Below are 27877 nucleotides of genomic sequence, written 5' to 3' on the forward strand. Positions count from 1 at the left end.
AGCATTGCTCCGAGTAGGTCTACTGCCATGTATGGGACTTCAGGTTTCCATGTGTGGAATTTACATGTTCCAGTACTGAAAGTGAATTTTAGGGCATAAAACACTGTGCAGATTCTGAGGCAATCAGGAAAAAAAGCTTGCACACAGTGAAACAATGTCTGTGATAGACCTAAAGTCTGGAGAGACAGCTGAGCTGGGAACAGAGACAGACTCTGTGGATCTCTTATGATGTAAAATATTCTGAAATCCTAATCTGGATTTATCTGAGTCAACAGTGCAAACACTAGTTCCTTGGTGACAGCAAACAGGATTTTCAGAAGTAATTAAATAAAATCTATGGGAGGCTATTTGGATAATCTTTCAGTCCAAAGAGAAGCATGGCTTAGCAATGCTTGATGCATTGTTAGCATATCCATCAATTTATGGCAGTTGTCAGTGATCCTTTCAGAACTTTTAGAAAACTAAGGCATGTTTGGAAACTAATTTGGCCTATAGGGAACAGAATATGAATGGGATTTGCACAGGATATGAAGGCACATCTTGCTAAGCCATATATTTGAACATGATGTATCTGAAAATAGCTCCCACAGCTTGATCCACTGATTCAGAAAACTTTTATAATGGGAAAGAAACTGAAAATGCTGCCCACTGACATTATTATCCTCCTCATCTACTGTGTTTCTTACTCATCTGTCACCATGAGGTTCCTGGGCAGGTACAACAAGTAAAAAAAGTTAATATTTAAAAAGTTAAAACCTAATACAATAAAAAATAATAGGGTAGGTTCTAAAATATATATCTCAGGACTCAAAGGCCAGGGTAAAGATGTGCATATGGCAAAACCTATATGCTGAAGGTGCCCAGTGCATAGCTGTCAACTTTTCCCTTTTTTAAAGGGAAATTCCCTTATTCCGAATAGGATTCCTCACAAGAAAAGGGAAAAGTTGACAGCTATGGCCCAGTGAGACTGTGGGGGAAGGCATTCCAGAGTTTTAGGGGCTGCCACAGAGAATGCCCTCCCCTGGACTGGCGTCTGCTAAAATTCTGAGGAAACTGGAACTACCAAGAGGGCCTCCCTTGCCAATCTTAACACCTGAGAGGGATGACCTTATTATCATTCAGATGATAAGAAATAACAGGAGTTGATTAAGGAAAAGCAACTTTCAAATATGTGGGGAAAATCAGAATATAAATCAAGAAGTGAACTGCTTTTATGGCTGATGCTAAATTTCAGAAATCAGCACCCAGGTTCTACATGTAGAACACATACTATAACAACTTTGTATCTTCATCCACAAATGCATCTATTGATGCATATTTCCTGAGGGAAGCAGTCAGGGCCAGTGCAAGAGATTGTGCCACCTGAGCCTCTGCAGCAGCTGCTGCTGCCCCTCTTGCACTCCTTCCCTCCTACTTTTCTTTTATGGTGGTGAGGTTTTCTGCCTGCCTGCCTTGCTCTCAGAGGTGGTTTGCTGCAGTGACGAGAATTGCTCCTAAACATTTTTTTGAAGTTTAAAGTTATAGTAACATTAAGCTCCACACAGACTCCGATTTAGACAGTGGTTTTAGCAGCAAGCCTTGGCAGTGACACACAGCCACCGCACACAGAATGGCTCACTTGGACTGAGGACCCCCTTGTCCCTTCCTAGGATGATGTAGGGAGGGGAAGCGCCTTGCCAGATGTGGTGGCAGGAATAGTAGCAGAGCTGGCTAGCAGATGCATATGGCGGATACAAGGATGCACCAATTTGCTGACCGCCTATATCTCCAAGTGAGACAACTGATCCAGTTTGCTTAATGGGAGGGCAAGCTCTGACAACAGCTGGTTATTCAGCGAGCGCACCAATAATCTGAATGCTGAAATATTTCTTGAGGTTCTGAACTATGCTTGGTATATTATTGTGAAAATACTTTATGAACTGCGAGCAGGTATTTTGATTGCTTATTGATGGAGCCTGATAGTACAGACAGGAACTTGACCTAGAAATATCGTATTTATGATATAGCACAGTAATAAAGGTTTCAGAAAGTAAATGTGATTGAAATATTCATTGCAGCATTGAATCACTTGTGCCAGAATGGAAAAATACATTAGGGCAGATTCCTAGATGAACTGGATTAATATTGAAAGCCATTCTTCATATTAACCTCTCTGATTAGGCCATTTATTAATCTTTTCAAATAATTTATTAAAAGCATCTGCAAAAGCTGACCTGCTGCCAGCATGTGTCCTCCATACTATAACAATGTTTAGCCATAAAAGAAGATCCTGCTCTAAGCAGTGGGTCACCATCAGCAACAAAACTCTTGAAGGGGTGACACCACAAGAGTTTACTCGACAGCTGAAGACCACCTCTTTGCCTAGGCCTTTGGACCCTCAGACCATTGCGTGAAGAATGGCTTTATAAACCACGTAAATGTATTAAGAAGATAAATTCTAAAAGCAGTAGAGGGAGATAGAAGCATGGTCATCTCCATTGGCTTCGATCAGCTCCATTTTGCTTGCTCTCTCCCTCAGCTCTCTTCTAGCAGCATTTCTCTCAGCTGCAGCACAGAGAAAGCTTGGGAAATAGGGCTTACTCCATTGGCTTTGCTGAAAAACTAACTGCCTTTGGTTTCTCCTGTCCCTCATCTCTTTCCATTCCAGCTGGCCATTACACTTGACAACAGCTCGTGTGTAAGGAGAGCTTTCCTTTCACCCTAGGTGCTGGTTTGCAGTAGGAATCTCTAGTAATACTGTCAGAAATGTGTTGCTTTTAGCTGATGCCTTTCTTATGTGTATTGGCTTTTATATGGTATTATGGTGCATCATGTGTTTACCTCTCTTGTAAGTCACTATGTGTACCCATGGTGCATGGAAAGGTAGATTGCAAATATTACAAATACGCAAAAATTCAAAAACAAAGAATAAATGGTACACACTCTCACCACTTCAGGTAAGCAGCATTCTCTGTACGATCTTCGCTTGAATACTTGAACATTCCCAATGCATTTTATGACATAGCAGTGTAATATGTTTCTTTATAGTGTCATCTTAATGATTTGGTGCTCTTCTTGACAACAATTCCGGTTATACTAATTTGACTGATTGGCTTGGCAAGTCTTAGTTTCATAGCTAACTGAAGGGAAAGCAGCTTAATATCTTTGAGGCATGTCTAACAATGAGCACACAGGTAGCACAAGTTTCCACTGAAGTGCCAAATCTGTATCTGCATCCTCTCCTTCCCCTAATTCTGCTCTAGGGGGTTCCCCAAATAAGGTCCAGCAAATATGTTAGTTTCAGTTTCTCTCAGTTTCCATTTCTCCAGTCTTAAAGTTCAGTCCTCCCCTTTTCCACATCAGTTTGCATAAAAAATCCTTATGAAAGTTCATCAGCATTTTATTGTGGCTTTAATATAATATACATATTTTAATGCAATTTCCCCTAATATAGAAATTTTTTGCAAAGCAGTTTACCCTAATTTATTTTTGTATGCTATTTTCACTGTTACGTGTTATATTTCACTATTACATGTTATATTTCACCTTGCCCAAATAGCCTCTTGTTCCACTTGTGCACAGATCATTGTTTGGAAGCCACTAACTTTCAAAGGGACTGAGTATGTATGACTGACTGCCCATTCTGAAGTATAGAGAACTGCGGTTATGGAACTTTAGGCTTGAACTTTCCTGTATTCTATTTTCTTGGGGAACTGGGAGCTAGACAAACCACAGGGTGAACTATGCTACATGTTTAATGGCATTGTCTATGCTTTATCAGTGCCTGGGACAAGCAACTTGTACAACTGTCACCACGAAACCATGACTTCAGTAGATGGATCATAGGGCATTATGTGGCTTGCTGCATTAAAATGACATGGAGTCCTGGATTTTCTAGGTGAATTTACAAAGATACGTATACGCAGTGCAGCAACAAATTACTCAGCTGTATGAAGTTTCTATTTCCCCTTCTTGAATGAATCATAGCTTTCATTTTCTGATGTGTCACCGACAAGGTGGGCTGCGTTTGTGTGATCATAGTAGTACAAATCTTAGAGCTGAAATGAATTTGTAGTCAAAACTTCTCCTCAAACTTTTCTTCTGTGGATTTTGATGAATAATGTTCTTTGGATAAGTGACTATTTGGTGCCTGTTTGATGTTCAGCATCAACGTTTGACATCCAAACATTTTGTCGTAGCAAACCAACATTTGCCAGTATGTGACAGCTACCATACAGTAGTAGTTACTTTTGAACTGTATCTAACACCTAGCAGTTAGTCTTTGACTGAAATTGGCAGCTTGCAGTAGAACTTAGGTCATTTTATATCAACATGATGTACCCATCAAAACAGGCGATTTTCAGATTTTATTGCCAAATTTTAATTTTGAAATTCATTGGCAAATTTTGGGACCAAGGGTGGTAGCCAGCTAAATATCTATGGTAATGCAACAACTTTTAGGCACACAGCATAACTTCCCCATCCTCTCCTCTCCCTATGTTCCCCCTCCAGTCAGCTTTGGGTTTTCCCCAACCTATTTATTTGAACTTGTGACCTTTCAGTGATGTGTAGCCGTTATTATTAGCATTAATTGAATTTATAACCCGCTCTTCCTGAAGGAGCCCGGGGTCATCTCTACCAAACTGGTTTTAACCTATTCTCCACTAGTAAGAAGGATGCATCATTTTTGAGACTTGGGATTGATTCCCGCACAGAGCCAGTCTATCAGACTCAGTGGTACCTCGGGTTACATACGCTTCAGGTTACAGACTCCGCTAACCCAGAAATAGTGCTTCAGGTTAAGAACTTTGCTTCAGGATAAGAACAGAAATTGGGCTCCGGCAGCGTCGCAGCAGCAGGAGGCCCCATTAGCTAAAGTGGTGCTTCAGGTTAAGAACAGTTTCAGGTTAAGAACGGACCTCTGGAACGAATTAAGTACTAACCTGAGGTACCACTGTACTTCCAGATGACCTGGAAACCTGAAGTTGTGTGTGCAGCATATACAGTCCATGACATCCTGATCTTGAATAATGTACCAAATTTTCAGGTGTCTGAAAATGGGACATATTGTCAATAGTCAAAACTCAAAACATGACAGGTAACCTTTGTATTGTTTTAGAGTTTATAGAGCTGGGGTTATTTTAAGTTGTTAATCAATGCTGTACTTTTACTTTTATACTTCATTATTTTTACATTGTACACTCTATTGTTAGGTACTATCTTGTGGTAGGGGAAAATGGTCTATATATATTTGAAATAATAGCTGGCACTCCTAACACAAAGTAAAGGAAGCTATGAAATGTTACTGAACACAGTCTGGAAAAGTAATAGTAGCACATAAGCTTACCTGCCAAGTGTGTATGGCTAAAGCCCAAGGGAAACAAGCTCATTTCTCTGTACTGTTAACTTGTGCTTAACTTCCTTTCTTTGAGTAGTTTAGAATTGAGGCATTTCTCTCTTTGTACAGTCATGTTTAATGTTTGTTATTCTGTATAATTGGTCACGTGTGTTATAGAAGGGGGTCCTCATGACTATGGCTGGTTTTAGTTTTATCCTATTTATTTTAAACTCAGCTGTTGTTTAAAAGGATTGTTTATTTTGTGCAAGATCGTTCATAAGTATGTTTGCAAAAAAGAAAAATGAAGTCAAGCCACACTAGACTTGCTGGGTTGTAGCAGTTTTCCTCTCATAGCTAGAATCAGCAGCTTGGGTTTAGATTTTTTATCTTGTATTTTTATGCTGTGATAATTAAATACAGTGGTATATTGGTTTAAGAACAGCCCTGTTTAAGAACTATTCAGTTTACGAACTCTGCAAAACCAGAAGTAGTGTCCCGGTTTGCGAACTTTACCTCGGTCTAAGAACAGAATAGTGGAAGGGCACCAGCGGCAGGAGGCCTCATTAGGGAAAGCATGCCTCGGTTTAAGAATGGTTTCAGTTTAAGAATGGACCTGGAACGGATTAAGTTTGTAAACCGAGGTACTACAGTAAATATTTTCCATGTGTAAGCAAGTTGAGGTTGAGCCGAAACGAAGTAGGGGAAGTTTTTTTCTCCTGTCACCTAGGGCTAGATGGGCAGTCAAACATCTGAAGGTATCACATGGTGACAATGGTGGTTTTAGGGTATATTCCATTAACATGTTGTTTCCTATGTAGTTACTTCACTTGCTGAATGTACGCTTCCATCCAGTTACCTGTCTTCTTCCTATTTCCACCCCCACCCCTTTAGCTGCATTGGGATATTTGAGCTGAGCCTTAGCATTGACCTGAATAAAGGAAAGAGCCTGTTACATTAATTATATAGTCCCCGAGGAGAATGAATGCAGCAGGATTTTCAAAACGACGCTCTCATCATTTTAACTGTGCGTTTACCTTCCCACATGACAGGGTGATGGCAGGAAATGGCTTGTGTTATGTTCTCAACAGATTTGCCGCAGAATCTCAGGGACATCCAAGCAGGGCTTCAGCCCTACTCTTTATCTATTTATCCGGATAGTTAAAATGCTCAGTGTACCATTTCTAAATCACAGGAGGATGAAAGAAAGAACAGAAGCCCCGTATCAAAAGGCATAAGCCTATACATATCCATAAATAAACATGACAGGCATCCAGTCCACTGCTGCCTTTTCAGTATGAGAAAACTGAAAGAAGTATGGCAAGCTCTGCGTGCAGGGGAAACAGATACAAACAGATTGTAAGGGAGGACAAACAGGAGGAGAGTATCTGTACTGGATCAACATCCTACAGTCCAGTGTGTTTCCTTGTGAGGCCCACCATATCTTATGAGGTGGATGTGGCTTCCCTTCTGTAGTTCCATATGCCTCACACATCACAGTCAAAGAGCTGGCTTATTGGTTAAAGTGAACATATAAACACACTGTCCCATTGCCTTTTCACTGCTTCCTTAGGATTGCCAGCTCACAATGCTGCAGTAAAGACAGAATCCGCAGGTGGAAAATTATCCATCTAACTATTAAAGGGATTGGAGAATCCTCAGGGACTAGACTCAGAAAAAATAGGCTACCTAACTCCCCCGTCCATAGTCCCACAATCCATTTTCTCAGGCCTCTCTTTTTTTCCTCAGGTTCATGTAGTACTCTCTATTAATTGCACAATTTTCCTGTGGTTAAAATGCACGAGGGTCCAAAGTGAGCCTTGCAGAATGCCATGCCATGTGCAGAGCAACATTCTGCCAGAACCATCCTCTGGCCCATCAGGCAAGAGTAGAACTACTGGAAGCTAGTCCAGGAGGATTATGTGGTCATTGGTACTGAATACCTCTGTACGTGGTGTGCCAGAAGGTGTCATATGAAGTCAGATATGTATGAGAGAAATATATGGTTGTAAAATGAAATCTTGAGGTTGGAAAGGGCATGTTAATATTAATGTTGGGGACACAAACATCATTATGTTTCTCCACCTCTCCTATAGCCCATCATCCAGCAGACTTAAAAAGCCCTCATTATAGAGAATCATCCTCTTGGTAAAATACAGTTTAGCTTCTGCATTTCAGAGCTAAAAATAAAAGAACAAGAGAAGAATTTCAGCTGTTATGCATGCAGCAGATGCACTGCACACAAGGGAGCCATTATGAGTAGAATAAGTGAATGCAATTAACAGCGCTGAAGTGACTAAGCATTCCATATAAAATCACTATGGATCAAAGTGAAGCTACTTGTGCATTTGAAATGGCATCTTTAGCAACAGGAAACACAATACCAAGTAATTTTTCTTAATTTTAGGACATGGAGGGGGTTCCCTCCCCCATGTATTATTCTGAAAAATTATGCCTTGTCTACTACATGTTTTCAGAGAAAGACATTGTATAGAACCTCGTGATTTTAAGCTGTTTCTGTTGAGGGACAAGATGCTGATTTCATATTAATATTATCTTTTTGATCACTGCGGTGTTTCAGTTAGCTTGTTGAGATACATCTTGAACTTGACCTGGTGAAAACATTAAGCAAACATTTGGGTCCCCAACTAATATCCAAACAGTAACTTTTGCAAATGCATATATATTGGATGGAGATAAAGCAGTTGTGAAATGCTGCCTTTCTCCATTACAAAGAGAAATCACAGCCTGCCAAACACATGGACATTGATAGCACCTTCCACAGAAGCAACCACTGTGATGTAGACAAAAAGAACCCAGAAACTGAGAGGCTGCAATGTTCCCCATAGATGGCTATTTGAAAGCCCTTTTGCTTCTATCTGCAAATAGCCATCCTTTATGTTGTGTATTGAGTCAAAGGATTTTATATCTGTATTATTATTGTCTATCTATCAAAAGTGGGGAAAGGGTAGTCAGTTCAGTGTAGTGTAGTTTCCAGGCAGCTTCTTTGGGAGGTTTCCCTGTTGGGGTTTTTCATACTGCTGTGGATATGCTGTAACTGGATGCAGAGCTGATCTGAATCTTAAACTTGGTTGTGGTGGTACGGGCAGAGTTGGAGGAGGTTGTGGGAAGTATTCATTGGCTCTCAGTTGAGTTTGATGTGTTTTAACACGCACCGTCTCTTTTGTTGTCATAATGCCATGCTAACAACACTGCTCATCTTTGGCTCTTCCATTGGAAATACACCAGTGTAATATTATGATGTATCTCTGCTGTTTAGCTGATGTCAGGTTTTACCTGTATGAAATGCCTAACATCTGGTGTCATGGGGCACTTCCCCAAACCCTAAATTCCCCAGCTTGCATAAATTGAACACAGAGGAGAAAGCTGATAATTACTTTGTTGTAGTGTTGTTGTTTTTTAGCTGCAAAGCATTCCACAGGCAAACATATTTTTATATTTTCACAACTTGCTGACACGTCACTTTTTGGTACACTTTAATTAGACCAAATCATGCAAAATTTACACCAATAGAACTGAGTCTTTGCATTCCTATTCCACCCATCCTCAGCAGAGAAGATCATCACAATGTAGGCTTTATTATGTTTTCATCTCATAAGGAGTACACTCTTTACTCAAGACCTATAATGCATCCCATAATGCTTTGATGAACATGATTCATATCTGTACTTCTGGTTGATGTCCACATAGTTCAGAATCCATAAATACTTTGGGCATGGCACCATCAGAAATAACTTTTCTGTCTTAAGATTGTTTGGCTAATTTTGTTTCTTTTTTTCATGGTCTCTGGAGCATTAAATGGCTATCCTCTGCAGCCATTACCCTTCCTTTTGATGATAAAGGCTTTTCTGCACTGAAAAGAATAAGAAAAATAAATATTTGATGTTCATTTTCAGTTGCTGTTGTTAATAATAATCATGAATCCAAATCAGCCTTGTTTGTCCTCACAGCGATCCTGGGAGGCTGGTCAATGTTAATCCCATTTTAGAGATGGTGAATTGAGGCGGCCACACTCTGACTTGCCCAAGGCCTCCTGTCCATGACTGAGTTATAATTTGAACATCTAAGGCTGGGGGAAGGGTTGTAGGTTTGCATGCAGAAGGTCCAACATTCATTTCCCCAGCATCACCAGGTAAGGCTGGGAATGTTTGCAAGTCTGAAACCCTAGAGAACTGCTGCTAACTAAGCTAGATGGATCAACGGCCTATCTGTCCAAGGTTGTAATCTTATGTGCACTGACCTGGGAGTTAGCCCTACTGAATTCAATAGGATTTACATCAGTCCATTAGACCATGGCAGTTTGGGGGTTACAGCAAAATCTGCTTTCCTCCACATAATGTAAAGTGGAAATAATTATGTTTAACTTAGAGAGAAGGTAGTATGTTGCATTCAATAGGAGAGATATCTTCATGCTGATCTTGAATGAAATGTGGATTTCATTCCTGGTTTGTTTGTTTTTTCCATCTTATTTCAGAAAAATGAATGGCTGTGTTTGAACTGCCAAACTCAGAGGCTGCTAGAAGGAAGCCTAGGAGACCCTGCTCCAATGCCACTGCCTGCTCCAAAGCAACAGCCAACTGGATCCCCTCGACACCAACCCGGAGGAATTGTTCAGCAACAGAGAGGAGCTCCTCAGCAACCTGAAATGTCGGCTCCTCACGACAGGCACCTTTCACAAGCAAACCATCTCAGGACTTCAGAACCGAGTAAATTACCAACCACTGTCCAAGACAGAAAGCCTCCTGCTCCATCAGAAGGAAAGCCACTGCCCAAACTACCCGAAGAGCCTCCCAAAGCTTCTGAAAGTCCATTGCCAAAGGGGAAAACTATGGCCACAAAACCAGAAGCGGATATCAAAGATAGCACAACCGTATCCGAGTCTCAGAAAACACGAGAACAGGAGGTAAGCATCACTCCACTGGACACAATGGTTTAGTTAGAAGAGGGGTTTTTTGAGTAGCTGATACCCAACCTAAAAGCCAACAGGAGACAGTTTATTAAAGTGTTTTTAGCTGGCAGTGAGGCAGGGGATGATAGAGACATGGTCTGCTATCCAACAGGCCTCTTCGCACAAATGCACCATATTTGCAGAAGTCTCTTTTCGGGTTTTTCCCCCCTTGCCAAGATTCGTTCGTCCACTTCATTGCTTGCTATTTTTAAAAACATCTCTGGGTTTTCGAAACACTAATGCCTCCAAGCATAACTGGATTGAACATATTCTAGTTTCAAAAATGTCTGGAGTTAATTTCAAGAGTCTTCTTAATAAATTAATGCAGAAAGCATGATTATTTTGGGGTGACATTATACTTTAACATCAACAACATAGGCTACTGTAACTGTAACAACATAGGCTTTTGTGTGGTAATCAGAAGCACATCACCAGGTGAGGTAGAGATGAAGGTGCCAAGATGGTGGGGAGGTCAGCATAGTGCAAACTCATTGGCAGAGCCAATGTGGTGCTCCTGCTGGTGCGTTTGCATCTACCCACTGCCTCCTCCTCCTCTGCCTCCAAATAAGCCACAGTGGGTCACCTGCCAGAAGCTTGTGTAGTGGCTCTACCCTAGCTGAAGTTTCTTCCAGTTGTAATGCTTTAGTCCAAATACAAGAACTGCCTTTCTGGATCAGACCAAGCAGGACATGAAGGTGCTTGTTATTTGTCTCCAGCATCTTTCATAAGTGTACCTCCTATACACAGAGAGGTTTCACCTATCACAGCACTGTTTTTTTGTGGGGCCAAGCACAGTAGGCCGGTGACCCTGCTGGGTGGTTTGTAATAGCAGAAATGATGGCAAGAGAAGAGTGTTTGTTTATGCAGAGTGATTTAAGGCATGTTTTACAGAGAAGACCTTTCAGAGAGTCTTTTTCCTTCCTTCTGACCCTAGTGTAATGCCTTTGCAGCCTTAGGTTCAAACTACATGTTACACTCATATGTATGTAGCTGCATCCTAATATACCTCTTTATGTTTTAAAAGCAGCTTTTGTGTGGGTGTGTGGCGGGGGTTATCCAGCAAATGCCGGTAGGAGTCAAAATGGCTACCTGTGAATAACATTTGCACCTGTGAAGTCAGTGTCTGTTCCTTTTTAATAGCATTCGCTATTGGGTAATAATAGGGGTTACCGAGATCTAGCAGAGTTTAGCAGAGAGAATGAAAGTGCGAGCAGAGAAGGTGGAGTGTTAGGTGCCACCTGCACAGTGTGAGGCTAATTGTGAGATGCTCCAGAGAAAAAACAAAGGTGAAATTGAGTGCTTGAGGGATAAGTGAAAAGCTCTTGCTAGCAGAAGAAGCAGAAAGGTGGAAAGAAGGAAGAGAGAGTGCAGAGGGCAAGGCCCCAATACTCAGCATCAGAATGTCATTTTGAAGTTTCTTCTTTCCCCTCTCCTGGCTCCTCCCAGGATGGACGGCAAAGATACTTCCCAGAGGACTTTACAGCAAGCTGGTGTTTCTGCTGTTCTTTATACAGACTCTCTTTGCTTCTGTTTTTAATCAGTTGTTCACATTGACTAATTTCAGTTTACTACAGTTGAAGGATCTGCCTTCTCAGCCCCCCTGAACTGCAAGTAGGGAGTAAGCATTAGCCTAGATGACATTTAACACTAATTTTGTTAGGGCTTTGTAGAAATCTCCAGTTATGCAATACCAATCCTGCTGCCAATGCTTTGATTGGGGTATTGATTAAAAACAAACTTTTATTTGTGCCACTGTCCCTTGCCTCAATCTCTTGGGCTTTCTCTGCAAAATTGTCAACCCCTGAAATTAAACTCCACAGAGCGGTTGCTGCCTCCAGAGACACTGATTAGCTGGTCTTTTGTCCTCTCTTGTTATTTTGTCACCTGGTCTTGGCATCTGAAGTGCAGGAATTAAGATCTTCAGCCTCTTGCTATTCAGGGCATGAATAAAATTCCCTTCTTGATCTCAAATTCTAATTATAAGTTCCACAAGTTCTGTGTGAAGATTTAAAATATTCACTGCTGTATGTGGGATTTCAGTCACCATAAACTTTACTGGAGCCCTGGGAATAAACATAACGCTTAGCTGAACTGCAGCAACATTTCTGAAATGCCCTTTTCGACGCATTTTTGCTGTAAGGAATTTGTAGAAAAGAATGGAGGTGGAGTTTGTGCCACACAATCACAATGCCTTCTTTATCAAACAAAGACAAATGTCCATTAGGTATTTGCATGGGTGGAGCACAAGGTGGAGCAAGACTGCAAAGGAGCAGAAGGGTAAGTGTTTTTAGGGGGGGGCAGAATATGGAGCAGGATCCCCACTTCTGCTCTATTTATAGAGGCTGGCAGCCTGCAGGAAGCTGCTGAATTACTGGGGCAGAAGAGGCTCATTATATTTTATCCTAGGCATGAGCAAAGAAACCCTTAAGAGAGAGTGAGCAAAGGTGGGTGGTGTGAAAGGAAGAGGAAAGCTAATATTGAGTGATGCATATTTTTAGTTTTGAAGAAGCCTACTTTTCCAGCTCTTTGGGCAAATGTTTTGTTTAGTTTTGGGAGGAGGTGTCAGATCATGACTGGCTTGTGGCAGCTTTTGCCAAACACCTATTAAAAAAACCTAACTCTGTAGTTGCTTGGAAAAAGTATATTGCTTCCAAAGTACTCTAATTCTTTGGCATAAGAAGCCTCAGACTGCCTGCATTTAGTCAGGATTGTCAAATCCTGTCCTGATTATATCAAGGCCCCATTGCCCAAATGCTCTGCACCCTATCCATGAGAATTACATCCTTTTTTAAAAAACAACAACACCAAAAACCTCCTCTAAAAGTTTTGAATGCAATTTCCCTTTTACCCATTATTTTATGGAGAACGGTTGAAATAAATGCAGGAGAAATTGTAATCACAGGACTAGAACCAACAATGGCAGCTTAATTTATTTGCTGCACCAAGAAATTAACAGTCTTGTTAACAGTGCCGCATCACTTTATAGTATATTCAAGATATTTAAATACTCTAATAGCCATTCTTCCACACCAGAGAATAATGGTCTTTTGACAGCTGGCTGTCAAGTTTGGGATTTCTTTTTTTACAAGTAATATTCTTGACAATTAATCTTCCAGCCCACATTTTCAGAGGTACACACCAAGCAAATATTTGAACAAATAGAGCTGAAATAGAGCTGTACACACAAATTGGGTAGTTGCTGGGGCCACGAACAATGGTGTTCCAAACTTCCCTACAAATGTTCACCAGTCTGCAGATTTGTACATGAAAAGTAGTCAACTTAGGCATTAATTTGGAAATAGTGCTTATTAACAACTGTTAGCCATGATAGCTGTATGGAAACTCCATGTTCAGAGGTCCTGTACCTCTGAGGACCAGGTGCTGAGGCCATTACAATCATACCTGACTTGTGAGCTTTCAGAGGGCCTTCCTGGCTGTTGTTGGTAATATATTACTGGACTAGATAAACCTTGGCCTGGTCCAGCAAGGTAATTCTTGTAGTCTTAACTTGTAGAATTTCAAGGTTTGTGCTCCTTCTTATTGCAAAAGGAACACTTATATTTTCACTAGACTTCAGGCTACAAAAAAATGCTAGAGCATACAACTTTGGAGCCAACCAGCCTTGGGCAAACCAGATGGTCCTTTTTAAAAGGAAAGGAACCAGCCAATAAGACACTGTCATCTTAGCCCCTGGGTTGACAACAAGAGAGCACAGATTTACAAAACTGCAGAGCCAGCTATTTGCATTTTACAAATGTTTTGTTTGTTCCTAGGGACTTGCTGAAATCCAGACCTGTCAGAAGCAAACAGATGCAGTAAAGCTTAGCATGTTGAAGACTTGGGCTACACTTAGACATAATTTAATTTTTAAAGAAATATCTAAGTGTATAACATGAAATAATAAAGATTTTTTTAAAAGAAAGAGATGTAAATTGATCATAATCAGTGCTGTTTTTCTAGAAAAAGAGGTGCTGGAACTCACCATGCCCACCTGAGAGGTTTTGGAACTGAGTTCTGGCGAGTTCTGGCTGGGGGAAAAGCCCTGATCATAGTTAATGAATGACAATCAGAGCAATCAGGATAATTCTGATTTTGTTAACACAGAGTTGAGGGGAATCACATTTCCTAGCAGCAAAATGTTTCAATTTGGGTTCTGGGAAAATATATTGTTTCTCAAAACCAGAAATGCTTCCTGGAAGAATGACATCTGCAACAAATGACTAAGAGCTGTTCATTTATTAGATTTAAATGGATTGCGTGAAAGGTCCTGTCCGTCTTGCTTTACTGTCATGAACTTGGCAAGAAGGAATTTTTAATTAAATGCATCATGCAATGATACTTCTTTCATGTTAATTTGCAAGGGTGCCAGATTTTTGTTTCTAAACTTGATAACTTTGCTTACATTCTTTGACATCTGAGTATTGAGAGATAGGGTGGGGTGCAAGCTTAAAAATAAATTACCGGTACTTCAGAAGGTCAGCCGTTCGAATCCCCATGATGGGGTGGGTGAGCTCCCATTGCTTGGTCCCTGCTCCTGCCAACCTAGCAGTTCGAAAGCACATCAAAGTACAAGTAGATAAATAGGTACCGCTCCGGCGGGAAGGTAAACAGCGTTTCTGGTTCACCAGAAGTGGCTTAGTCATGTTGGCCATATGACCTGGAAGCTGTACGCCGGCTCCCTCGGCCAATAAAGCGAGATGAGTGCCGCAACCCCAGAGTCAGTCACGACTGGACCTAATGGTCAGGGGTCCCTTTACCTTTTTACTTGCTTATGACTCCTGAGTTTAGGAGCCCTTCCCTTCTTAATTTTTAAAATTATTATTAAAGTGAGGGATAACACTTTTTTTACTTGCTAAATTGTGACTATTGTGTTGTAGGTGTTTTTTTTTTCAAATTTTGAGGGTTTTATGTCCCTTCATGATGTCCAAGTTAATTATAGCCCAGGATTTCTGCAAGCCTGTGTGATAAACTGGGTTGTGCTCATAAAAGTCTCTTTTAATGTCATCTAATGGAATTTGTTTTCTCTTCTTTTGTAGGAATCCAGTAAGCCTTATCCACCAGACCTGTCTCGTAGCCCTCAAAGCTTGAGTGACACTGGCTACTCATCTGATGGCATATCCAGTTCCCAGAGTGAGATCACGGGCTTAGTGCAGCAAGAAGGAGAACAACTAAATGAAACCGGAATTGTAGAGCCGAGCCCTCCAAGTCCTTCGGAACTCACTAAGCTGGAAAGCAGTATGCGGCCCCTCCTGGAGTCCAAGGGGCTGGCTCAGGAGCCAACAGACAGAGGTAAAACATACCACGAATTACGAGAGGAACAGAGGGAAAGGCAGAGGCCACGGTCCCTTTCTATCACCCCGGAAGCCTTTGATTCTGATGAGGAGCTAGAAGATATAATGGAAGAAGATGAAGACTCTCTAGAATGGGAGAACCAGAAGGAGCAGAGGGACAGCATGGAATCCTCAGATGACTTCGGCAGCAAGCTACGCCACGACTACGTGGAGGACAGCAGCGAAGGAGAGTTCTCCATCGTACCAACAAGGCAGAAAAGCAAAGAACCTGCAATGACTGACGAAGAGTTCATGAGAAGGCAGCTCCTGGAGATGAGCGCAGAGGAAGATAACCTGGAGGAGGAGGAAGAATACGATCGTGTAAAATATAGTGTTGCAAAAAACGGGCACAAGCCTGACTCGGAGAAAAGCAGGGAGGCCGCCTTATCCAAGAGGCGCCTGCCTCACAGCTCTGGCAGCATATATGAGGAGGAAAGAAAAGAGCTGGAAAGTACTGAGGGGGAAGACATGGCTGCATCTCAGGGAGGTTTGCGGCGTTTCAAAACCATTGAGTTAAACAGCACTAACAACTATGGCAGAGACATGGAGATCAGCCAAGAGGCAGACATCAGCCTGGACAGAGAACCTGAACTGGAGATGGAAAGCCTGACGGGATCCCCAGAAGACAGGTCAAGAGGCGAATATTCTTCCACCTTGCCAGCAACAACACCCAGTTACACATCAGGAACCTCCCCCACCTCCATCTCTTCCCTGGAGGAGGACAGCGATAGCAGCCCTAGTCGCAGGCAGAGGCTGGAGGAGGTCAAGCAGCAGAGGAAAGCCCGGCATCGCTCCCACGGACCTCTGCTGCCAACCATAGAAGATTCCTCCGAGGAAGAAGAGCTGCGGGAGGAAGAGGAGCTCTTGCGAGAACAGGAAAAAATGCGAGAGGTAGAACAGCAGCGCATCCGAAGCACGGCTCGGAAAACAAAGAGAGATAAAGAAGAGCTGAGGGCACAGAGGAGGAGGGAAAGGTCTAAAACGCCACCCAGCAATCTGTCTCCCATTGAAGATGCATCACCCACCGAGGAACTGCGTCAGGCTGCAGAGATGGAGGAACTGCACAGATCTTCCTGTTCGGAATATTCTCCTTCCATTGACTCCGAGGCAGAGGGGTTTGATGTCATTGCCTCCAAGCTGTACAAGTCTGGCAGTGAGTACAACCTCCCAACATTTATGTCCCTCTACTCTCCAACAGAAAAAACTGCTGGCTCTGGTTACCCCTCCAACAAGCCCCTGAAAAGTGCGGAAGAAGCTTATGAAGAGATGATGAGGAAGGCAGAAATGTTTCAAAAGCAGCAACCATCCCAGCAAAGCGTTTCCTACAGCAACACCTTCCAGCAAGTAGGCTATCGTGGTTCAGAAGGCCAAAACAATTTCGAATACCAATACATAGACGACTACAGCTATGACGGCCGGAATTTAGACTCCTCTCAAGCAGACTATCAGAACGAACTTTCCAAATCTGGGGCAGTTTATGAAGAAATCCTTCAGACGTCACAGAATATCTCCAGGATGCATCAATCCTCTTCTCTGGATTTGACCCTTGAACAGGACGTAAAGAAGAAAGGGAGAGAAGATGCTTATCAAGAAAAGCAGTTTCTGAATGCAGAGAGTGCTTATGAAAGTGGCCCACTCACTCCTGGGACAAGCCCAACCCAGTTGTCTGCTCCTGTCTCCTTTTCCTCCACTGAAAGCAGCGCAGGCAGAATAATCCCTGATGTTCGAGTCACTCAACATTTCGCAAAGGAGAGTCAGGAGCAGCCAAAGCTTCATAGCTCACCCACAGCACCTAGCTCAGTTTCAAAGAGCGTAACAACGCCCTACACGTATGCTAAAGGAACTAGCACCGTCACCACTGTTGTTTCCAGTCCTGCAAGTGCACCACGAATCTACAGCTCTCCGACTTCTCTGAGTGGCTCAGATGCACCATCCGTGTCCACTACTAGCCGAAGTTATACTCAAACAAAAGTAACAGCAAGCTATGGTTGTCAAACAGAAAATATTTCCAGGGTCAGGAGCGTTGCAGAGATTAGTGGGCCATCAGCAAGAGAGAAACTCCAAAGCATGACTGACAAGTCCACTGGACCCATGTCAACACCTAAAACATATTCCTACTTCAAAAGCTCAAGCCCACCGCTTTCCCCTTCTTCTCCTACTCAGAGCCCCACTCATTCTGTTCCTAGAGCTGGGGTACCACCCAGTTCAGGGATGGGGGTTAAATCAACTGCAGAGTTTTCCACCCAAACCCATAGCCCGGTTCTCGCCTACGATGCCCCCACGACTACCGCTATGTCAACCTCTTCTCCAATGGTAGCTCAAGGAACACAAACTCCCTACCGATCGGGTTCCCCTCGCCTTGCTCGGCAACAATCATCACAAGAATCTCCCTTTATGGTCATCACATTAGCAGCAGATGCAGCCATTCAGACCAAGCCGATTGGCGTAAGTTCCTCCATTTCACCAGCCTCCTCTCCAACTCGGCAAGGCCGCCAGCATAGCTACAGTCAGACAGTAATCCATGCAGCGCAACTCCAACAAGAGCAGCTGCAGTCCACTTACACGAAGACCCAATCAGCTCTCGAAAGAGCCTCTGCTCCTAGTGCTGCAATGCAGAAAGTGCAAACAACTGCTGCTGACAGCATGCCTGGTGTGTATAGCTGGGGAACGCTGCCTGCAGAGAACATTTCTTTGTGTCGAATATCATCAATACCTGGGACATCAAGAGTAGAACCTGGACCCAGACCAGTTGGTAGTAATATTGTGGACCTGCGGACTGCAATAAAGTCAGCTCCAATCATTATAACAGACCAAGGGATGGATCTCACATCCCTAGCTACAGAGAGCAGAAAATACTGCCTCACTATGGACCAGTCACCGAGTCGGCAGTCCAGCACCATCCAACCCTTAATTATCAACCTTAATGCCCAGGAACAGCCCCATGCTATCATAAGCACAGCCACCACAGTCAGCATCACTGTTGCATCTTCCATGCTTGTGTCTCAGCCAAAACATCCTGCGGTCTATGGAGACCCTTTCCAGAACAGAGTGGACTTTGGTCAAGGGACGGGGAGTCCTGTCTGCTTGACACACATTAAGCAGGTAGAACAAGCAGTTCAGACTGGTACTTTCAGAGGAGTTGGTAGCGGCACTGGAATTTCTGCTTCTGCGGGCCGTCCAGAAGCCGCAGGTCCACAGCAAGCGAAATTTGCAAGATACAATTTGCCCAACCAGATGACATCCTTGATGAAAAAAGATGCCCTGATCAGTCAGACCAACAATGCACAGAATATTGTGAGTGCCATTCCCAGACCGTTTCCTCAGGACCAAAGTTCAGAGGTGTATAGAGGGATCCCAGTGGAACTGAAAACCCAGACACCCCCAGTCACCATTGGGACTAAGAAATCCCAGGTTATGATGGTGCAGATGGATGATATTGCAGCAGGCCCTGTCACCAAACTTATCAAAGAGGAACCTCCTCCCAATGCCTTGGATCTCACAGGGATGAAGCCTGAAAGTCAAATAGCATGCTGTGACGTAGTGTACAAATTTCCCTTTGGAGGCAGCTGCACTGGGGCTTTTAACCCTTCTTCCAAGGTGCCAGAGAAAAATGTTGGGGATGCAGCAAGCGCTGACAAACTTAGTGGCCAGTACTATGGCGGCAGAGAACAGGAAGTGGCAGAGGCATATCCTTATCGAGAACAAGCAGCACCAGGGCCTAATCCGTACGAGGAGCACAGATTCTACCATCATGGCCTGTTTGGGAGACTGTATTCCTCAATGTCAGATACAAACCTTTCTGAAATGGGCTTGAACTATTACCCAGTTAAGGGAGGGCAGCCCTTCAACACTCCTGCTGGGGATTCCGCTGTGGATCTGACAACCATGAAACCTCCGTACAGCCACAGCTTCACCGAGGGAGGCTACATGGGGCACGGAATGCAGTACGGCTCTTTCTCTGACCTCAGGCAGCCCAGTGACTTGCTGAGCCATTCCTACCCAATGCGGAGATATAGCTCGGCCTCCAATATCTACTCTGACTACAGGTATTCGCTGAGAGGGGACCTGGCAAATTTCCAGGAAGCCAGCCTGGCTCATTATAGCGCCACAACAGCTCGCGAAATCAGCCGAATGTGTGCAGCACTCAACTCTATGGACCAGTACGGTGGTCGGCATACAAACAGCTCAGATCTTCTCCAATATGGACAGTATGGGCCAGGAGGGGGCGGAAGCATCTCGGCCCAGCAGGGTGCCATGAAATCAAACATGATGTACAAGCCAAATTTCCCAGAGTCTGGCCAAGGCTATGGAAACCTAGCCCAGTACAACCTCTCCAGATTTGGAGCTGTCAGACAGGGACACCCTTCCACAGCCACCGTACGAGCTGCTGATGGCATGATTTATTCAACCATCAACACACCAATCGCATCAACTCTCCCCATCACTACCCAGCCAGCTTCTGTGCTGCGCCCCATGCTCCGAGGCCTATATAGACCCTATGCCCCAGGCAGTATCACAGCGGTCCCTCTGGCCAGCTTGACCAGAGTGCCTCTAGTTGCTCCCAGGATCCCCCTTGCATCCCAAGGTCTGTATCGTTATCCAGTGCCCAGCAGACTCCCAGCGGCTCCCACATCTTCAGTAATGGAAACACCAATGTATTTGGGGAAGCCTGTTAGCACCACTGCAGCCAGCACTGCTGCCAGTAGCGTAAGCCCAGCACCAGTTTCCAAGCCCTCGGCTCCGACTGCTGTCCCCTTGCAAAGGCCTGAGCAGAAAGGCAGAGAGGAGGCTGCTGCAGTGACTTCTGGGGTGCAGAGTACTGTCAGGGATGCCAGCCAAGGACAGCAGCAGCAACAGCAGCAGCAGCAGCCACCGCCACCACCGCCTCCACCACCACCACCACCACCACCAACCCAGAAACAAGCCGAAGCTACCCAGCCCAGCATTGCCAGCAAAGCAGCCACAGAAAGGGAAGAAAAGGAGAAGGAGGAAGAGAGGCAGAGGAAGCAGCAGGAGCACATCCTCCAGATTGAAAGGGAGAGAGTCGAGCTGGAGAAACTGAGGCAGATGAGGCTGCATGAGGAGCTGGAGCGGGAGCGAGTGGAGTTGCAGAGGCACAGAGAGAAGGAGCAGCTGCTGATGCACAGGGAGATCCAGGAGCTGCAGTCCATAAAGCACCAGGTCCTGCAACAGCAGCAGGAGGAGCGCCAAGTCCAGTTTGTGCTGCAGCGGGAGCAGCTGGCCCAGCAGCGCTTGCAGCTGGAGCAGATCCAGCAATTGCAGCAGCAGCTGCAGCACCAACTGGAGGAGCAGAAGAGGCAGAAGAGCAGCTTCCCTCCCGTCTGTGACCCTTCGGGGAGGCTCCCTCCCCAGGCCGCGTCAGAGATCACCATCGAAATGCAGCGGACCCTTGCTCAAAATGGGCAATACTGGCCACCCATGAACCAAGCATTTATAGCTACTGCGGCCCCAGGACAAGACGGGCAAGGGCAGCCTCGCTACCCTGGACTCCAGAGGCCTCTCACCAACTCAGCCTCTGAAATGTCCCTGCAGACGGAAGACCAGTGGGAAGCCGGTCGGGGGATCAAGAAGAGGAACTCCATGCCGCGTCTCCGGGATGCTTATGACAAGGAGCCAGGCCATGAGCCATATGTTGCCGTGAAGAAGATCACAGACAGCAGTGTGCAGACGGATGAGGAAGATGGGGAGGAACGTTTCTATGCATCCCGCCGCCGGCGGACCCGGCGCAGCACCGACTGCAGTGTGCAGACGGACGAGGAAGACAACGGCGAGTGGGAGCAGCCCGTGCGGCGCCGGCGCTCCCGCTTTTCGCGGCACTCAGACTCCAACGCAGAAAGCAAGCCAGACTCTTCGGCCAAAGGCACTGCTAGCATAGCGATCCAGACCATCAGTGACTGCTCTGTTCAAACCGAACCTGACCAGCTCCACCGAGTGTCCCCTTCCATCCACATCACCACCCCTGACCCCAAGGTGGAGATTGTGAAATACATCTCTGCCCCCGAGAAGACCCAGCGAGGAGAGAGCCTGGCTTGCCAGACGGAGCCGGAAGCGCAGCCACAGCCAGGCATCGTGATCCCCCAGCTCACTGTGCCTACGACGATTACGCCTTACTCCTCCAACATCCAGATCGTAAGCACAGGCCCCCTGGATCCCCATTCGGTCCGACAGCAGGCCTTGGGGAAGAAGAAGCCCGACCCACTTGAAATTGGCTACCAGTCCCACCTGCCGACAGATTCCTTGTCTCAGCTGGTGTCCCGTCAGCCTCCCAAGTCCCCCCAAGTACTCTACTCCCCAGTCTCGCCCCTGTCCCCACATCGGCTGCTAGAGTCTTCCTTCACAACCAGCGAGAGGCTCAACAAGGCCCACGTGACCCCGCAGAAGCACTTCACAGCCGACACCACCCAGCGCCAGCAGACCCTACCTCGCCCCATCAAAACCATGCAGCGGTCCTTATCTGACCCCAAGCCCATCAGCCCAACATCAGAGGAGTCTGCAAAAGACAGGTTCTCCTTGTATCAGCACGCGTTGCTTCCTGGTAGCCAGGTAAGATTGCCGCTTGTCTGATAAGTAAGAGAAGTCTGATGATATTTCTGCTTTTCTTTTTAAAGGCCCCCGCTTATCACGTAATCACTGTATGCAGCAGGAATGAAGGAGAGCTGCTTTAAAGTCCCTGTGAAGATAAGACACAACAGGCTTATTGGTCACAGCAGGTCCCTCACTCTCCATGTAAAGCTTGTTTTGCAACTTTCTTCACAGACATGCAAGTCAAATGCATAATGCTCTTAATCATGCTCCTCTCCTTCAAGCAGAGTGCCCCCACTTTTAAACCCAAAAATTGCTAAAATAAAATAAAACCATGAAGACACTGAAAATAATTATAAAATTACTTTAAGGATTGGTGAGGTAGTGGACATTGACCAGTAAGTACCCACTGCAGCCAGGGGCATAGGAAGGGGGGCGGTCCGCCCCGGATGTCATCCCTGACAGGGGTATCAAAATCCCCCCTGGGCAGATCACCACCAGGGCAATCGCCCCCCCTGGGCAGATCGCTGCCATGCCAATCGCCCCTGGGTGCATGGCATGGGTCTGGGTCCCCAAGCGACTAGCTCTGCCGCTGACTGCAGCCTGCTTTCACTTGACATGCTGAAAATTTCCAGAACCACTTTTTCAGAGTTCATTTCAAGACATTGAAAGGTATATGCATTTTCTATACAGCAAAGGCACTTCCAAACCACCTTCACTATACTTAAAATGATTCCTCTGTCTTAACCTTTAAGAAATGTATTCCCTCTTACTGGATGTTAATGTGTGGTTTGTACTGTGTATAAGGCATGAATATATATACAAAGTCCAGGCTATCTGAAAAACTGTATTCCCTCATACGAACCTTCCAGGTTCTGAGATCTTTAGGTGAGGCCCTTCTCTTGGTCCTGCCACCCTCACAGTTATGCTTGGTGGGTATGCGAGAGAGGGCCTTGGGTAATCCATCCCTGGAGAAGTTATTATGCCTCCCTCCATGTTGTCCTTCCACTGGCAAGTGAATACCTTCTTATTCCAACAGGCTTTTGGGGACTGTCAGTTTTTAATGAAAGGGCAGGTGCTGTTTTTATTATAATTAGCTGTATGTTTTTAATAGATCTCTGATAGATGGATGGGTAGATAGATATTTAGTTTCATTAATGTTTAATTGGTTTTAAATTATTGTATTTTTTTCTATGCTTTTGGCTATTCTTATTTTGTCCGTATTGACTCCCTGTCAGGGAAATAGACAGAGTATGAATACATTTATTATTATTATAATACCCCACAGCGTGAAAGAATCCACTGCTACTCCTTATGTTCCCAGTATGGTATCAGATACTAGAACATCTTCAGGCAATCTACAGACATCTTAAAGAGGGGACCATCACATCTCACTCATACAACATGGCAGATTGGCATCCTGGTCTTCAGGAGCAAAGTCTAGCTTTGAATTGCACAGCATCCTTACTGAATTTGTGCAAGAAATACATAATGAACTCCATTCCTAACATATTTTGTATATAAAGTCTTGTGCTTTTATTATACTTCTCAGCTGTTCCTACCTACCAACTGCAGCAGTTCTTCTCATATAGGATTGCATTATGTCTACCCTCTTACAGCAGTCTCTTTTGCTTCATCTTTAATATATATACTCTGTGGTGTGGTTCAGTATCAGCAAGATACTGAACACACCCAAGTCCAAAATAGCAAGTGCTCCCTTTTCTGCATCCTAAAAACCCATGCAAGCGGAGAAGCTGTGTGTTCTCTCTTGTGCCATCTAGTGGCAATAAAGAAAAATAGCATTTTGTGCTTTGGGAAAAACATGTTGTTAGCTGCTAAGGAACTCCTACGTGGCATCTCAGAGGAACTTTCCCTTCATTAGTACATATGAAAACAAGACATCCATGTGGGAATTGTCATGAGATCTTTTGCTTTAGTACCTGCCAGGACAGCTGCGCAAGGGGAAATCGTATCCCATTCCCTAAAATGTCCATCAATTCACCTTCGTCAGTCATATCCTTTTCTACACAGACATAAGAAATCTATATTTTGGAAAGCTGATAAATTGCAATGGAAAGGTGCTTCCAGACATTGGAGGGAGGGTGTTAATCTAGGAAGCATTCTAATTTTCTGGCTCTAGCAGGCTGTGCATCTGTATTCTTGCTCTGTCAAGCTCTTGTGGTAGGCAACACAGGTTTTTCAGATAGTCTTAACATTGCAGTTTGCAGCTGTGAGAAACCAGTACAAGTGCTAATAAAAGTTTTCTATTGCAAAGTGGTCCCAGTCAATAAACCTGCTGTTATGTTTTGAACTAATTGCAGTTTTTAAACGACCTTCAAGTGCAGTCCCCAGTACAGCACATTGCAGTAGTTTTAAAAAAGACCGTGCCAAAATCAAGAACAACTATTTCTGGCTTAGCTTTGTGTCACTGAGACCACTTGGGCCACTATGGATAAGACTAAATCTAATAGCATCCCCAGCCTACAGGCCTGATTCTTAAGGGGGAGTGCAACCGCATCCAGAACAGGCAACATAGCACCTCCCATGGCAGACAGACTAGAATACTGTACATACCACACCCCCAATTTATGGGTGACTTCCCTCAGATGTTAACAGCACGGGGACAGAATGGAACCTGGCAGAACACCAGAGACAGAGCTGCGGTCCCCAGCACCACCTTCTGAAATACTATGGAAAAAAGTCCCCCCAATCTTGACTTCAGACAGCCTTTCCAGAAACATACCATGATTGATTATATTGATAGCTGCTGAGAGGCCCAGGAAAATTGACAGGGTTTTGCAGTATCCCAACCCTACACCCAGCAGAGGTCATTCCTCAGGACAACCAATGCTATTTCAATGACAAAACCAGGTCAGAAAAAGGATTCGGGTGGGTCCAAAGAATTTGTGTCATCCAAGAATGTCTGCAGTTGCACTTAAGCAGCTTTCCCCTAATGGGAATGTTTGTGACCAGCTAACGGGGGGGGGGGAGTCTTGTGGAGACCATGTGACCATTGTCTTCAAGGTAATCAGGATTGCACACACACCCCTCTTTTCATGGAACATTTATCACTTCCTGGAGCCAACTGGTCAAACCCTCTCCTGCTTGATATAGTAAGCAAGATGGTCATATCTAACGGGTAACTGGCTCTGGTCCTTGTCTCAGCAATTGAAAGTCATTTCATAAAAAAGGAATAGATGGCACTCTGGATGTATTCATTGCAGATCTACAAGAATGCAGAGTGCAGGTTGACACAGATGCAAGCAATTTTATCCTCAGAGTACTTAGTAGATGAGTGATAACAGACATCCAAGGACTTATCCCATCAACTTATGTCCCAGTGCCTCCATTTTCTCCCTCTCCTGCATGCTTTAGACTCAGACAGTGTCATTTTGAAACACCAGCTGTATTTACTTGGCTTTTTGTGTCTAAGTTTGAGTGTTGCATATATCTGAGCAGACACTCAACAGGTCAAAGAGATATTAGTTGGGGACTTTTGGCCTGTGAATCTAATTAGGCCTGCCAGACCATTTTGGCCAAGCCATGCCCACCTGCCCAGCACCTGATGTCATATATATCGCATCAGGTGTGGGGCAGATAAAAGCGCAGTGGGGGTTTGCAAGGCACATTTGAAGCACCAGCTGTTAGGTGGTTGTTGGGGCTTCAAATCACCACCTAGGGATCTCTACAAGCATCGACAATCAACTGGTTGAGGGTGCCTGAAGTGCACAGCCAACAATCAGCTGATTGTTGGGAATCCAAAGCACATCTCTTACAAGCAGCAGGGATTGGCTGCACTAGGGAAGTCCCTATTGGGAAATCCATAGTGCAGTTGAGGAGGCTAGAGGAAACAGCTTGGATTCAAAATGCTTTTTGTGCAAAAAGCACAAAAAAATGAGGATTTATCCCTCTGCAAAGAAAGTGGTTTGGATTCAGAGTCCTTCATCCAGCTCTTTGAATCCACTTTATTTCTTCTGGAGAGAGAGAAATGTGAAGCTTTCAATCTTTCTCTTTCTCTCTCCAGAAGAAACAGCTTGATAAACTTAGGGCTTACATGCTAAAATCCCATGTAGGGATTTTGTAGCGTTTGAAGTGCCCTGCAATAGTCATGAAAAGCATTTGACAGTTACACTTCTGGAATGACAACTCTCCAGAATAGGCTTGCATATATGTCAGCCATGAGTTGTATTTGGATTTTTAAGGTGTTTTCTTGCCTGACTTGAAGATACTGCCTCAGTGTGTGAACTGATCATGATGCTCTTGGGCAAATTCTACTGATGAAACGAGTGCTGTTTACATTTTTGATGCAGCATAACGTGTTAATATATTCCTCCCTTGTCAGTCTTTGGGAGGTGTCCCTCAGTGCAACTGGAGGATTGCCTAAAGCAATGATATCAAAGTTTTGCCATTATTTCTCCATGTCTACTCTGCACACCTCTCTGCATATCCAGTATTCCATGCTGTAGAATAACCTGTTCTGCAGGAGAATTTCCCCAGCAGGTAGACTTGGACATTTCCATTTGATTAACGTTCCAACAATGAATATTTTAAAAGGCTGGACTTGGATTACAGCCTTGGTGTGTGCACATACACAGTCATTTACAGATGCACTCTCAGTTCATCTCCCTGTACACAGTGCTAATTTCTTCAGTTTCTTGATTAACAGGCTGGAGCCCAGGTTGACAAAAAGCCCTCATTCCCTGAACACCCTTTCTCCAGTCCACTTAGCAAAAGATGGAGCCCTCCTGGGTGACAAAAAAATAGCTGAAGGCTGTATTACATAACGGTTGCTTAAATTTTGGCATTTCCCTAAAACACTAGCACTAATTGCAGCATCAGTAAGGGCACAATAGCTGGGTTAGACGAAGGGTCCCTCTAGTCTATCATCCTGTTAGATGCTTCTAGGAGACCCGCCTGCAGCCTCCCCCATTGCTTCCTCCCTCCGCCCCCAGGAACTGGTATTCAGAGGTTCCATTTATTTACCATGACTGATAGCTGTTGATAGCCTTATCCTCCGTAAACCTGTCTAATCCTCTTTTAAAGTCATCACAACATCTTGCAGCAAGAAATTCCATAAGCTCATTACGTGCTGTTTGAAAAAGTACTTTCTTTTGTCTGTCCTGAATCTTATCACCAATTAATGTAAATAGTGACCCTGAATTCTAGTTAGGAAGGGGGAGGGATCTCTTTTTTTAGTTATTTTCTCTAGGCCATTCAAAATGTTTTTCTCCAGTACAACTTCCACAATATCCCTCTTGTTCACCTGTAAAAGCCTCAACTGCTTTAACCTTTCATGGTAGGGAAGGTGCTATACACTCATCATTGTGTGCCCTCTTTCAGCATTTGCTCCAGCTCTACAATATTCTTTATATTCAAATACGGTTGTATTATAGCCTTGTACCAAGCCATTACAATACTGACCACTTTATTATTTAGAATCTTATAAACAATCCTTTATATGAAATTTGTTTTTATCACTGATGTCTCACAATGAAGTGATGTTTTCCACCCGGCATATATGTGGGTGGAATTTTTTCTCTCGGTGTTTATCACTTCTCCATTTTCAGTTAACCTAACTTGCTATTTTGTTTTGCCCATTCACTCAGTTTGCGGACACCCTTCAGGATAGGAGTAGGGACTCTGTCAAGAGTTCACCTGTGAGGGAGAGGTCAGCTTGGCCAGCACACTCCCCACAGGAAATGCACTAGGGAAGCACCACCC

General features: G+C 44.3%; 1 protein-coding gene across 4 annotated transcripts in view; it reads left to right on the forward strand.

Annotated features, from left to right (window-relative positions):
- Positions 1–27877, forward strand: part of BSN (bassoon presynaptic cytomatrix protein) — a 193027-nt gene that overhangs the window by 145194 nt on the left and 19956 nt on the right. For all 4 annotated transcript variants that reach the window (XM_081900185.1, XM_081900184.1, XM_081900187.1 and 1 more), the window contains exons 4-5: positions 9810–10238; positions 15320–22177. In XM_081900185.1, coding sequence (XP_081756311.1) covers positions 9810–10238; positions 15320–22177 — 7287 coding nt within the window. The remainder of the gene's footprint in view (positions 1–9809; positions 10239–15319; positions 22178–27877) is intronic.

This window comes from Podarcis melisellensis (genome assembly GCF_964234715.1).
Source record: "Podarcis melisellensis genome assembly, chromosome: 2".
Classification (NCBI taxonomy): domain Eukaryota; kingdom Metazoa; phylum Chordata; class Lepidosauria; order Squamata; family Lacertidae; genus Podarcis; species Podarcis melisellensis.